We start from the raw sequence: 13,304 nt of genomic DNA, 5'->3' as shown, positions 1-13,304 counted from the left end.
TTAATTATTGTGGCGAGGGACATTGAAAATGGAAAATAACATATTTTGTACTAAAATAACATAATTTAAAGCTTTATGTCATATCATAGTTACCACAAAAATCTCTTCAAATTCATACTATGCAATCAAACTTAAGGCATTTCATTAATAAGATTAGTAGCAATACAATTCGGAATTTCATAAAAAATATTGAGAAGTGTAAGATAGTTATCTGTGCAAGAACATAAGCTCTACCGTTTGCTTGACGCCTAATGAACAACTTTTTAATTGTTGTGATTTGTGAAGACAGTTTTACCATCTTGCAATATCAGATTTGTACTGAGTGATTTAATTTGTCTTTGTTGACATCATCAACAATTTACAATCCATTTCCAATATCACATCGTTGCTCTAATGAGGCCAGCCATTCAAGTGCACGCCAGTCTCCAATTTTCAACTTCTGCTGTTGTCATAACAAAACTGCAAAGATCAGTTAATGCTCCTCTCAATAAACTACCCTATTGCACTCAGCAAGCACGCCCCATTCCAACTTTTCGACGATGCATCTACAGCATATTGCATTTGACATATCCTACAGAGGTAGTTGCCATCTTATGTTGTTCGTCTGCTGCCTAATCACGCTTGCACCAGCACCCGTTCAAATTCATACTATTGAAAAATAACCTAACGAATTTTCTACTTTTATTATATGTTCAACTTAAATATATTTTGATAGTTAAGTATAAGCTCTACTAATGGTTTAGAAATGGATTTCACCCAGTAAGAGAGTGTTAAAGTGAGTGTTAAAAAAGAGTGTCTATAACACTCATCATATACGTGAGATTATACTATTCACTTTTCATTACAAAAGGTATAATTGGTTGAAGAGGTATATGGATTTGGATCACCTCCTATATTCTTCTCTCATGCTATCTTTGTTGCGCTATTCTGAATCATCTGATCAATCTGGTAGATGAGCACAAAATCGAAGAGTGAGTGAAGGATTTGGCTCCTCTAACTTAGTTCAGGGCCGGCCCATAGCCCGTCGAGGCTGGGCTATGACACCGGGCCTCAATTTTTTTGGGGCCCAAAATATTATTTTTTTGTTTCCAAGGCACGAAAATATTGGTTATATACTAATTAATGTGTGATATTATCAAATGGATTGCAGTGCATTAGTGGCATGGCCGCTTTTTGATTCTTGATTCAGTGGGGGTGGTCATGTGTTCAAGTCTTGCTTGAGTATTTTTTGTAATAATTTTCTATAATGTTTTTTTTTTGGGCCTAAAATTTAATTTTTTTTACATCCTTTAAAAACTAAAACCGGGCCTACGGATTTGTTAAGACGGCCCTGACTTAGTTTTCTTTAATTCTTTGCAAGCTCTCTTAACCATCCATGGAAAGAAAATGAAGGAATGCATTCACGCAATTTGGATGACATGCATTTGAAAGCAATGTAACTCTCTAGTGTTTGGTAATTAGGATTGCTTAACTCGTACATCTTTGAATACTGTAAACTTTTGGTTTGATCATGGATCAAGTAGAAAGCTAAAGATTACTCATACGATTTCTACCAATAGAGTATTCAACCACTCAGATGCATAAGAATTTAATCTGTGATTTGATTTTTAATTATTTTTTTCTTGAATTTGGAGACATCATTGTTTATGATGTTGTGTTTGTATTTGAGAACTTTGTAATTTTTTCAATTTTAGCACTCCTTGCCTGTGATTGTTTGCTTTTAATATATCATGTTTTTAGTCTTTTCAAAACAAAACAAAAAGATCAATGCATATTTCTTTGAAGTATTTTAAATGTATATACATTTTAATTTTTATTATAAAATATTTGTTAATGTGTCTTAACCGTATCATAAATTTAAAAAAAAAAAATTGTGTATCATTGTATCTGTATCGTACTTGCACTTGTATTATGCATTGCGAAACAATTTTTAGAAGTATTTTAAAATCCGGACCAGCTGATGAGACCGTGAATCGGAGGGTGATCAGTTTGAGTCACCTATTAGACCGTCCAATAATAGAACCGGCGCAAACCGATGTGACTAGGATAAGTCCAGTAAACCAATGAGAGTAGAACTTGCAACCTACGTCTACATGTAAAAGAGAAGCTGGCTATACTACTACACTGTTTGTTCATTTTGTAAACACGATGCTTTATTAAAAGCTATGAAGCCCCGATACTTCAAAATGGATGACATACTGTATCCCCTGCGTATCCTGCACCGATACCTGCCTGATACTTTCCGATACGTATCAGGAGAGTATCCGAAGATTAAATTTTATTTTTTTAAAAAATAATTATCCGATACTTCCCGATACGTATCAAGAGAGTATCCAATAATTATCATGCACCGATACCTGCCCCGATATCTCCACCGCATAAACAAAAACGCGTAAAACAAAAAACAATCTCTCTCTACATATAATTATAAACTCTAATATTTTATAATGTACAGAAATTCTTAAATAAATCCCTCAAAGGAATTTTTTTAAATAAATGCAAAGTATTTTTATAAATACTTTACTTGGTTACAACTAAATATTTGTATCCCTAAAAAAAACTACATATTTTAGAATATTTATTTAAATATGCATGATTTTTGTAGACACAAAATATAGTTATAACTACCCGAATTGTGAAAAAAGGTATTTTGTGAGGAATGATATTTGTACAACTAATATTAGACAACTTTGGTGACAGCCACTTTTCTCCTCTTGTGATTGGACAAAAACAATGGAGATAGAAAGAAGAAGAGAGAGAATAAAAGCACTTGTGACCATGAGAGAGAGATTTGTTTCGAAATATGAACTTGTGAAAATAAGTTAATTTTTCCAATGATTTTTATAATATTATAGTAATTGTTAATTATTTTAGGGTAAATTATACTAACCTCCCTTGAGGTTTCTCTAAATAACACAAACACCCCCTCTAGTTTTATAATAGATATTAACCTCCCCTAAATTCTTTTAAAATAGTTAAATACATCCCTTTAAAGATTAACACTGTTTGCTAGCTGTTAAAATAATATCTTCGTTTCCATGGAGGAAGACGATTTCATTTGTTGATGGAATCTAGCTCCAGAGCAGATTAAAATATAGTAACATAAAAAGAAATTATTATTGAACCGTGTTGTAACAGTAAGGAGCCAATTTGGAAGAATAGAGTCTTTATCCTTTGTAACGATTCTACATCTTGTTTCTTCTCCACCCATTTGAGCACGTGATTACATGATTACAGAGTCACATATTTCTTATTTTGCTTTTTTATTTCAATTGTTTCATGATTCTAGTTCCACATCTTGATTTCAAGTTAATTTGATTTTTCCTTATTTTCTTTTTGATTTTTATTGCCACCGTTACATGGTTTCATCCTGGAAAAAAATGGGCATTTATATTGATTTCTCTGTTTTATTATCGTTAAAAATGGATGGTGAGAACTTTGCCAATTGCAACAATGGATCAATTTTAGCAAAAGATAACATGTAAATCTTAAAAGTGAAAGAAGTGTTTTCATTGTCTTTAATTGATTGAAAATTGTTTTAACGGAGGATGGATGGAGATAACACCCGGGGGGGTCTTATTGTTGAGTGAAAAAATAGAGGGGAGGTGGGATGTAATTAAATAAGGGGTTTGCTAGAACACACCCACTAGTTTTTATGTGAGTGTTTTAGCAAGTAAATAACTAAAAAGTGGTTAAATACACCCTAAGGTGTATGTTGCTATAACACACCTTCTAACAATAACAAGTGAGTGTGTTCTAGCAAATCCTATAGGCATTTGCTAGAACACACCCATTAGTTTTTATGTGGGAGTGTTTTAGCAAGTAAATAACTAAAAAGTGGTTAATTACACCCTAAGGTGTAGTTTTGCTAAAACACTCCTACATAAAAATTAGTGGGTGTGTTCTAACAAACCCCATAAAATAAACCTCAAGGGAGGTTAGTGTAATTTACCCATTATTTTATAGAGATCAAGTTATACAACCAAATCATTGGATTTAATCCAATTATTTCATGCCATTATTAAATCAGTGACTAATTACCGGTTCAATTTTGAAATCATTATGAGAGAATGAATCTTCGGTTCACTTATTAATCTATTGTTTTCATCTCCAATAATTCTTTCTCAGCCAAAGTTTATGGCAAATACAGTTTTATTGAAGGAGAAAACAAAAAGAAAAGCACAGTTGAAACACAAGCCAACATAAGCATGATTTTACTGGGAGAGTGTTGTTTCATTTTCACCCAACCTCGACATCGATCACTCCGCCACCACTCCAATTCACATTCAAAATCATCCTCTCTCATAATCAATATCCATAGAAGAAGAAGAAGAAGAATCAAAACGGTGCAATGTTTACGAAGCTGTGAGCTCATAGATTTCCATCAACAATTGATCCCTTACGAATTGGCATGGTCTTTGCAAAAAGACATTGTCAAACAAAAGAAATCACAGATTCAAAATGAAGGAAATTGCAACGACACTCTTATTGTTTTGCAACACCCTTCTGTTTTTACATTGGGTACTGCTAGTTCCAACGACAACCTCAATTTCGACATTCAAAATCCTCCATTTGATATTCATCGTACTGAACGTGGCGGAGAAGTTACATATCATGGTCCTGGCCAGGTTAATTTCTTGTTATCTTTGTTTCTTCACTCTGTTGTTTTTTTTTTTTTTGTTGGAATTTTGTATTAAATTGTAAATGTGTTTTGTTTATTGTAGTTAGTGATGTATCCAATCATCAATCTCCGAAAACATAAGATGGATCTTCATTGGTATATGAGGAAACTTGAGGAAGTTGTTATTCGTGTTCTGTCTTCAACATTTTCAATTCAGGCTTCTAGGATGGAAGGTTTAACTGGTGTTTGGGTTGGTAAGTAACTCTACAATCTGAATTACAGAATTATAAGTTCCACACTATTTAATTGAGTGTTCGTCTTTAGTCATATTTTATGAATTTAGTATCATAATTTTAAAGATTTTGTATTTGTCTTGATGCAACAAGAGAGTTTTCAACGTAAATTTGATTCATATACATGTCTTTCATTGATTTTAATTCATGTTTTCTGAAGATATGTTTTAGTGGAGATACTAAATTGACTTGCCTTCTTCAATTTAAAAACTAAATTTTCCATCAGTATTTCTGGTTGGATGGGAAAGGCACGATTGGAAGATTGAGTGAATGATATTCCTAGTCATATGAGAGATTTGTGTGTTCATGAGTTAGTGGATGATAATGGAGAGTGGAAGTTGAGTGAGCTCCAAGGTTTAATGCCTGCAGCAATTCTCCAAAAATTTAATGTTATTTTCCCATTTGAGATATTGGTCTGGTGAGAGTAGATGAAATTTCACTATTTCAAGCGCCTATAAGTTGCTATGTGGATTTTCCTCTACAAGCAACTGATTCGGTTTGGTCTATGGTTTGGAAATCGGATGTACCGGAGCGGGTGTGTTGCTTGGCAAATTGTTCATGGGAGGCTCCCCGCTAATAAGATGACAAGTAGATGGGGGAGTGCTGATCCATATTATTATCAATGTGCAGGAAGGAAGGAATCAATTATACAGGTTCTTTGTAACTGCCCTCTAGCATCTTTTGTTTGGATCTATTTGCTTCCTCTTGGTCAGAGATGCCTTTTCTTTGTAGGTGACATTAAAGATTGTGTTAATTTCAATATGTCCAATAAGCTTAAAATTTCTGATGTTGTGTCCTGGCCTTCTGTTTGGGCAACAGCTTGTTACTCCTAGTGGATTTGGAGGAACAGGAACATTCGTGACTCGTCTTTAATTCGACCCTACCATCCCTCCAATGTAACTATGCAGCAAGTGATTTACTACGAGACTGGAACCAATTCAGATGTATACGGGTCTGGTCTTGGAAAGTCTAAAGTGTTAAGCAGATGGTCTCCTCCAGACCATGTTTTGACGTGTCTCAATTCTGATGGTGCAGCTAAGTGTGGTGACACGTTTGCTGGCTGCGGTGGAGTTATCAGAGACAATAGTGGAAAGTGGATCGGTGGCTTTTCTAAAGCTTTGGGATCTTCCAATGCATTCATAGTGGAATTATGGGGAGTTTAAGAAGGTTTGACCATGTCTAAAGCACATAATCTTTCCAATTTAGAGCTGCAAGTGGATTCGGATGCCGTTATGAAGAGTGCCAAGAACACTCATGGGAAGTCTCTACTCCAGCTGAAATTAGTTTTTGGTAAATGCTGATTGTATGAGAGTCTCTACCCCTCGTCTGATTTTTGTGTAATCTCGCTTTTCTGGGCATTTAGACCCCTTTAAATCCCCCTCCAAAAAAAAACACCAGTTACAATTTTAAGGATCAATTTGACGTTTCATTCGCTCAAAGTCTGCATTATCTCTGTTACTGACCACGTCAATAATTTGTATTTGCACGGCCTCGTTTTTGTCTTGTTTTGATCAAAGAAATCATCTTATGTTATTGCTTGTAACATTTGTGCCCATATCATGCATCACGGCAAATTAGATCAGGATTACTAGTATTACTTATCTGCAGCAAAATGGGTTAGATGAGATTTTATTTATAATTTGGAAATCAATGTCAGAATTAATATTTTGGTATGCTGCAACCTATGAAGGTTGTCAGAGCTTATTCTATTTGTGCATTAGTTTGTTATGTTTAAAAAAAAAAAAATGCTGAAATTTTAGCTGTCCATAATCTTTTTATTTTTCCTTATTCTTCATTACATTTCATTTCAGGAAATGAGAAAGTGGCAGCTATAGGTATAAGAGTGGCTCAATGGATAACCTATCATGGCTTAGCACTCAATGTCACAACGGATTTGAATCCCTTTAAATGGATCGTCCCATGTGGAATACACGGCCGTCAAGTAGGGAGTATCAAAGGGTTGCTGAGAGAAGCTCGGTCATCATGTAATGATCATGGAACAGCTGACTTTCATCATTTGGATGATGACAGTCTTATTCATATTGCTCATAAGTCCTTAATTGAAGAGTTCTCAAAGGTGTTTCAGCTTGAGTTACATCATAAAACTATTTCTTTACCCATGTTGTGTGAAAGTAAAGGAAAGGAAGTTATCATACCAGAGAAACAACAAACCTTAAATTTTTGTGATGCACACAGCAGTCCCTTTATTTAGTTTTGTTTTGTTTTGTTTTTTTGTAAGTATAGTAGATATGGACAGATTAAAGCATCTTCAATCTAGCAGTCAAACACACTTGTTACTCTATCTTGTGTTCTAGGATACCAATTTGTTGTGAATAATAGGCTATCTGATAACGTTATAAACAAATTTTCCTCCCTAATCTTAACAAAAGGAAGAGGAAAAAAAACAATAGAGCAACATTTTATAGATTGAAGGAATGAAATCACATGTTTCATTGACATGAATAGTGTAAGCGGACCCTTTTCTATTAAATTTTAATAGAATTGATTACGACAAAACTAACATTGAAAAACTTAAAAAATTCATCTTAAATTTAATTTATGTCGGCTTCTTCAAAAAAAAAAAAAATTATGTCCAAAGGTAATAAGCAATTGACGAAAACATTCTCGAAATTTGTAAACTATAAACCACCAAAATTGAAGTTCCTGGGTTTGGAAATGAATTATGAATTAGGGTGGATTTTCGAAGGCTTAATTGAAGCATGAAATAAATCAGTGCAGGTTTCATCCCAATGAACTCACTCATTTGAGGTTGATGAACTGGGTGAGATTCTTTATATACAGTCCGATGAATTTGAGGTACCGAAAGGGAAAATTCTGATTTGGGTGAATTCTCAGTGAAAAAACTAAAATTAGGTTTTGGTTATTTGGGAGTTCAATCAGGGAAAGTTGAAGAGGGAGTGGGATATTCTGACTAGGTGAAGCTAGAAAAATTGTCTACAGTTTTGGAGAAGATCCTCTATCTCAAGAAAATGTTGTGAATGACGATGATATATGCAAAGAATATTCAATAGACAGAAATTGACTCCAAGCAAACTTTTGAAACCCAAGTTATTCAAAGTTTTGGGGGTGTTAACTTGGTAGAGGAATAAGTCAAGTAACGAGGTCATAGAAGATTCTGGAATCCACCGTCTTTTGGATAAAGCAACTGAATTGAAATCTGGGTAGGATAAGGGAAAAACACAAAGCTTACCGATATTACTTTTCAATGTCCAAGGTGGTGGTCGGAACATATGAAACCCAAGAGTAGATGAAATGAAGCTCTTTCCCGAGTGAATTTTTATTTGTTTAAGGATATTGATGGTTCCTTGATGAAGGATTCTCAAACGTACCTATGGCACTTGATGCTTGCAGTTCAAAGTGTATTTTGATGTTAACGGATGATGATATTTTATGGTAGGATTCTAATTCTATCATGTTTTGAATGTTGTCTATCACTAGTAGAATGTGGTTTAGAACTTGAGTTAATACCAACCACCTTGTGAATTATGATCTAAACTTACATGTGCTTATGTAGCTGGTAATATTTTTCAAAATTTTCTGATGGGGAAAACTATATTGTTCATGTGCTATTATGTACTTCATTTAAATGATACATAGAACAGATAATGCTGACTTTGTTGTAAGAAAAATAAAATAAATGAACCCTAACAACTTACCACGGTGTGCGAATCAATTATTTTGGCTGTAAACAAACAGGACATTTGAAAGACATTGTTTATTTTCTCGGCAATTGATGACACACTGAAATTGAAGCATAAATGAATAACACTGACACAGCTTCTTTAATGAAAAGCCTACATTGAAGTTAATCGCCTTATAAATGTTATCCGCTCCGACTATGTACAACACTCTTCCCAATTCCATACAAAACTCAGTAATTTTCTGCTACTGGCCTAGAAGGGAATAGCCTCAAGAGAAACGTCATCAATGACCAAATGCATACAATACCCAGTAACTGGAAAATCACCATCATTCCAAACAAAGCTCCACTTCGTTCTAGTACTTCAGGTGACGCAGGTAGCCCCTTCATAGAGTACATCAACTTCTCGGCAAAATTGGCTGCTTTTGTTAGCTGATACAATCTGTATACCTGGCAAGTCAATTCAATTTCAAAATGTCACAGAACTACTAATTACTATTAAAATCCAAGTTGTTGTTATTCCTCTCAGACCAGTAGACTCGTCAAGCTGCATTAAGATCTTAAATTGATTTAAAAATGAATAGATAGACAAACCTCAAATATAATAGGGACTAGAGGCCAGCACGATGACCCACGTCTGTCCAAATGTCTCTCAAATGCAAATTGAGCAGCACAGCCAACTAAAAAGGGAGCTATAGCAACAACCGCTGCCATGCGAACCACCGACCAGGTCACATACAAAAGAAGAAGAGGAACGGCAATTTTCAAACCCGTTGTGAGGAAAGCAGAGGTTATATATCCTTTGAGGCCAGTGATGAGACCCCATCTTTTAGAGCTGTACTGTAAATATGGCCTCTGGACACGATCAGCCACCTGCAAAAATGTTGCAAGTCCGACATAGAACAGTGCCTCGGAAGAGAATGAAGTCACAATATCTGCATTTTATTGGTAACAGAAATGTGTACAAGAGTCAAGAGATACTTCATTGTCCACATTTAACAGCACAAACAAAACCATGACCTTTATGTAACTCCATTCTTTTGGAACAGAATTTCATTTGATTTGTCAAAGTTCAGAATACATCAAACAAATCCGATAGAATAACGTGGAAACACAAAATTTTGCCAAAATCGCTAAAAGGTATACAGCAAAGGCTTCAATTTTAATCCTCCATATATGTTAGTGAGAACTCAACTTATATGTTAGTGAATTACTTCCACGAGAGTCTACATCTAAAACCCCAAGAAGCACTAGAAATGCAGAGAAATTCAAGGGGCAGTGCAATATCATGAGCCATTCATAATTTCAAAACATGGCTATCATTCCACAAAGATAACAACAAATAGTGTCAGTGGTAAGTACAGAACCAGAGGTTTGCTTCAGAACTGATACGATAATGACTTAAAAGAAATTATTTTGTTTACTTAAGGCTTCAATAAAATTTCATGAGACCATCAATTACCAATAGTCTTTGAGATTCGCATATCACTCTGCAACTATATAAAGCCAATAACTAATTTGGTATTAACATCAGCAAAAAAACCTTAACAACATACTACCATATAGTGTAGACAAAGAACTGCAGAATCAGCAATATAAACACATTAGGAACAGCAATCATATATTCTGGTTGTTATTTCACGGTTTTACTTCCTACAACAAAAACAATTATCATCTAATTTTTTTTTTGTAACAGAATTTTATTTTACTTGTCGGAAATTCGGAATACAACAAAAAACCCCAACAGAACACCATGGAAACACAAAGTTTTGCCAAGATACCCAAGAGTTATACAACAAACAGAGGCTTCAATTTTAAGCATCCATGTATGTTATCTGAGTGAGAATTCAACTTATATGTCAGTGAACAATAGCAAGAGCCATTCATAATTACAAAACATGGCTATCATTCCACAAAGCTAACAACAACTAGTGTTGGTGGTCAGTACAGAACTAGAGGTTGCATTGTAACTGATAATGTTTATCATGTGAAAGAAATGACTTTGTATGCCGGAGGCTTTGATAAAACTTAATGAAAGGATCAATTATCAACAGGCTTTGAGGTTTGCATATGATTCTGCAACTACATCAAGCCACTAAATAATTTGGCATTAACATTTGCAAAAAAAAAATACCTCAACAGTGTCCTACCGAAGTGTAGACAAAAAGAGCAGCGGCATCAGCATATATAAACACATTTGCAACAATCATATATTCAGATTGTAATTTCACAGTTTTACTTCTATGTCACAAACTATCATTTACCATCCAATTTAAAGCACAGAACAGAAGGCTCGAAATTCAACATAGTAAAAGAAAGCATAGAGTTCTATCATAAATACCTTTTAAAATCAAATCATTAAAGAAAGCCGCAACAACAGTGCCAACGAAGAACTGTGGCAGAATCAAAGATGATATGAATGCAACAGGAGCCAAAACCCATAAGTAAGAGCTCTCCTCTTGTTTGAACGGAGCAGATACCAACTTCCCTTCTTCTACAGATTGGTGTGTCAACCCATAAAAAGAGACAGAACCTGATTTACCATGAAATGGTTCCAACCCATTATAACCCCCATTAACAGGAACACTAGAACTTTGTTTCAGTTCAACTTCCAATGCACCATTTACATTGGAATCAGAAGCATGTGTAAGTGTAATAGTCCTTTGAAATTTTTTCAATCCCAAAAATGAAGGTTCTTTAATCACCTGTTTGAATGCTGAAATCAAAACAAAAAATTTATAACAATTTGTTGAATGGTTGTGATTTTAATAGAGACCCAAAAACAAAAATCGTACATTTTGATGATTTTTCAAACCCAAAATTCTGTTTCTGATATCTGAATAGAGCTTGAGTTCCAGTTGCTTGTGACTGCGAAAGAAGAAGAAAAAAAGTTAGTGTGGAAGTGAATAGAGTTTCAAATTAGCAGAGAAGAATCGCAATGAATAAAGTGAAATTTATTACTGACACGATGTTTGGAGAAGTGAAGTGGTTGAGAGGGAAGAGCGCAACAAAGAGTTTGAAGTTCCATCGTCACATCAGTTTAGGGTTCAAGAAGTGGATATGATTTTCTGCTCCTAAAACCCTTTACTCACAACAAATGTAGTGTTTTTTTGTTTTTTCTTTCTTGTTGTCTTAAAAAAACGATTTAAATATGTTAATCTTTTTTTTGTTACAAAAATATGTTTTTAATCTCTGTAAATATTCAAATTTTTTGTTTTAATCTTTATAAAAATAAAAAAAAATCTTCCATTTTTAATCTTTAAGTTTTTCATCACAACTTTTGTTTTTGTTTTTGTTAGTTTTTAACTCTAAATGTTTAAAGTGAAACAATTTTGTAGGTGTTCTACTGTAGACTTCATTAATTTTTTTAAAAATTTTGACCCTTTGATCTTTTTTATAAAAAGAGAACCATTAAATCATGCGTGTTCATTGTATCTTAACATGAATCATCATTACTTAATATTTTTTTACTTTTCTTCATCTTCTTCGTACTTTCATTCATCTTCCTAGAAAATCAAAATTTATAAACTCAATTCTCTTTTTTTTAAACTCAATCTTCATCTCTTTTTTCTCAATAACCCATAAATATTCATCTCTTTTTTTACTTTACATTGATTCACTGGCATGTAGTGCCAATGGCCAAATGTATTAATTGTTATCAAATGAAATAAATGTGATTCAAGAAATAAGAAAAAGAAGGAGGAGAGTGTGCGTCATATGTGAAATTGATTATTGCGTTGAATGGCCTTAAAGATAGATGGTGAATGACATCAATATTTATGTTGATTTTGCTTGTATTTTGGAACGTGATATTGATTAGAATAAACGACCTTGATATTGAATGGCCCCAATTTTGGAAGAAAAAAAAATCTATTTAAATCTCTTCTCAGGCTCAATTTTAGAATTAATTTAGGCCCAAACTAAAATATGTTTCTTCTTTTTTGTTGTTGAATTTTTTTATTTTTTATAATTTCAAATTTATGGACCGAATTCTAATTGGCCCGTTTTGGAATTAATTAATTGAACTCATCTGTTTATCGAACCAATTTAATTAAACTGAATCTGTCTAGATTGGAACTTGAAGCAGTTAGAATTGGGCATGGGTGTTCAAATTTGGGCTTGTCCAGATTAAGAATTTGGGCCCGATTTCGAGCCCAACCAACCGATTGTAGAAAATTTTATCTGATACTCATATTGTTGTACCTTCATCTCTATAAAACATTAATAATTCCAATTTTGTTCTTTTTTTCGTTGAACTTTTACGCATTTATTTTTCACCCTCACTTTCAACTAGGGGTGAAAATGGACTAGGCGGGGTCGGATTTTGCAAGACCTAAGTCTGACATACTTCAAAAATTAGAGGTCTGAGTTTGGTCTATTACTTGTTATTGACTCATTTTTAATGCATGATCTACCTTTTTAAAAGTCAGATGAAGCCTTGAAGCCTAATTAAAAGTCTATTTTATATTAAGGTGTAGTTTTGGCTTGTTTAATTAAACAGACTTTCTAAAAAGCTTTAGTTTAGCCTTTTTATTAAATGGGTTGCGTCAGGCTAGACTTCAAACAGGTTAGGTCGTAGGCCCCTATTGGACGGTCTGACATGTTCTCACCCCACTTTCAACATTTATGAGTTCAAGATGAGTTCATCATTACTTGACATTCAGGTACGTTTTCTCTGAAAACTATAGCTTACATTTTTGGTTCGTATTTTTTCCCTTTTTTTGGTGGT

The 13,304-nt window shown here is 33.9% G+C and overlaps 2 protein-coding genes across 2 annotated transcripts; one reads left to right on the top strand and one right to left on the bottom strand.

Annotated features, from left to right (window-relative positions):
• Positions 1–3,950: 3,950 nt before the first annotated feature.
• LOC146942844 (octanoyltransferase LIP2p, chloroplastic-like) lies at positions 3,951–7,216 on the top strand. The gene is made up of 3 exons (XM_085756918.1): positions 3,951–4,628; positions 4,725–4,875; positions 6,726–7,216. The coding sequence occupies exons 1-3, from the start codon at positions 4,209–4,211 to the stop codon at positions 7,124–7,126; spliced, it is 972 nt and encodes a 323-aa protein (XP_085613044.1). The 5' UTR covers positions 3,951–4,208; the 3' UTR covers positions 7,127–7,216.
• Positions 7,217–8,573: 1,357 nt separating this feature from the next.
• On the bottom strand, positions 8,574–11,699 carry LOC146942843 (tRNA-processing ribonuclease BN). The gene is made up of 5 exons (XM_085756917.1): positions 11,541–11,699; positions 11,371–11,443; positions 10,917–11,291; positions 9,170–9,510; positions 8,574–9,025 (listed from the first exon to the last, which is right to left on the bottom strand). Exons 1-5 carry the CDS (start codon positions 11,601–11,603, stop codon positions 8,807–8,809), a joined length of 1,071 nt encoding a protein of 356 aa, XP_085613043.1. The 5' UTR covers positions 11,604–11,699; the 3' UTR covers positions 8,574–8,806.
• Positions 11,700–13,304: the final 1,605 nt, after the last annotated feature.

The sequence above is a fragment of the Medicago sativa genome, chromosome 3, assembly GCF_051527215.1.
Source record: "Medicago sativa cultivar Bolivia chromosome 3, Bolivia_mono, whole genome shotgun sequence".
NCBI lineage: Eukaryota > Viridiplantae > Streptophyta > Magnoliopsida > Fabales > Fabaceae > Medicago > Medicago sativa.
This window is presented reverse-complemented; position numbering and strand designations above follow the sequence as displayed.

Bases quoted from the DNA above. Each gene is read 5' to 3' on its own strand.
- LOC146942844 (XM_085756918.1), top strand. From the start codon at position 4,209: ATGATTTTACTGGGAGAGTGTTGTTTCATTTTCACCCAACCTCGACAT. The intron at 4,629-4,724 runs GTTAATTTCTTG...TGTTTATTGTAG, and splicing joins CATATCATGGTCCTGGCCAG to TTAGTGATGTATCCAATCAT. The intron at 4,876-6,725 runs GTAAGTAACTCT...ATTTCATTTCAG, and splicing joins TTTAACTGGTGTTTGGGTTG to GAAATGAGAAAGTGGCAGCT.
- LOC146942843 (XM_085756917.1), bottom strand. From the start codon at position 11,603: ATGGAACTTCAAACTCTTTGTTGCGCTCTTCCCTCTCAACCACTTCAC. The intron at 11,444-11,540 runs GTCAGTAATAAA...CTTCTTTCGCAG, and splicing joins TTCACTTCTCCAAACATCGT to TCACAAGCAACTGGAACTCA. The intron at 9,511-10,916 runs GTATTTATGATA...AATAAAATGCAG, and splicing joins TAATGATTTGATTTTAAAAG to ATATTGTGACTTCATTCTCT.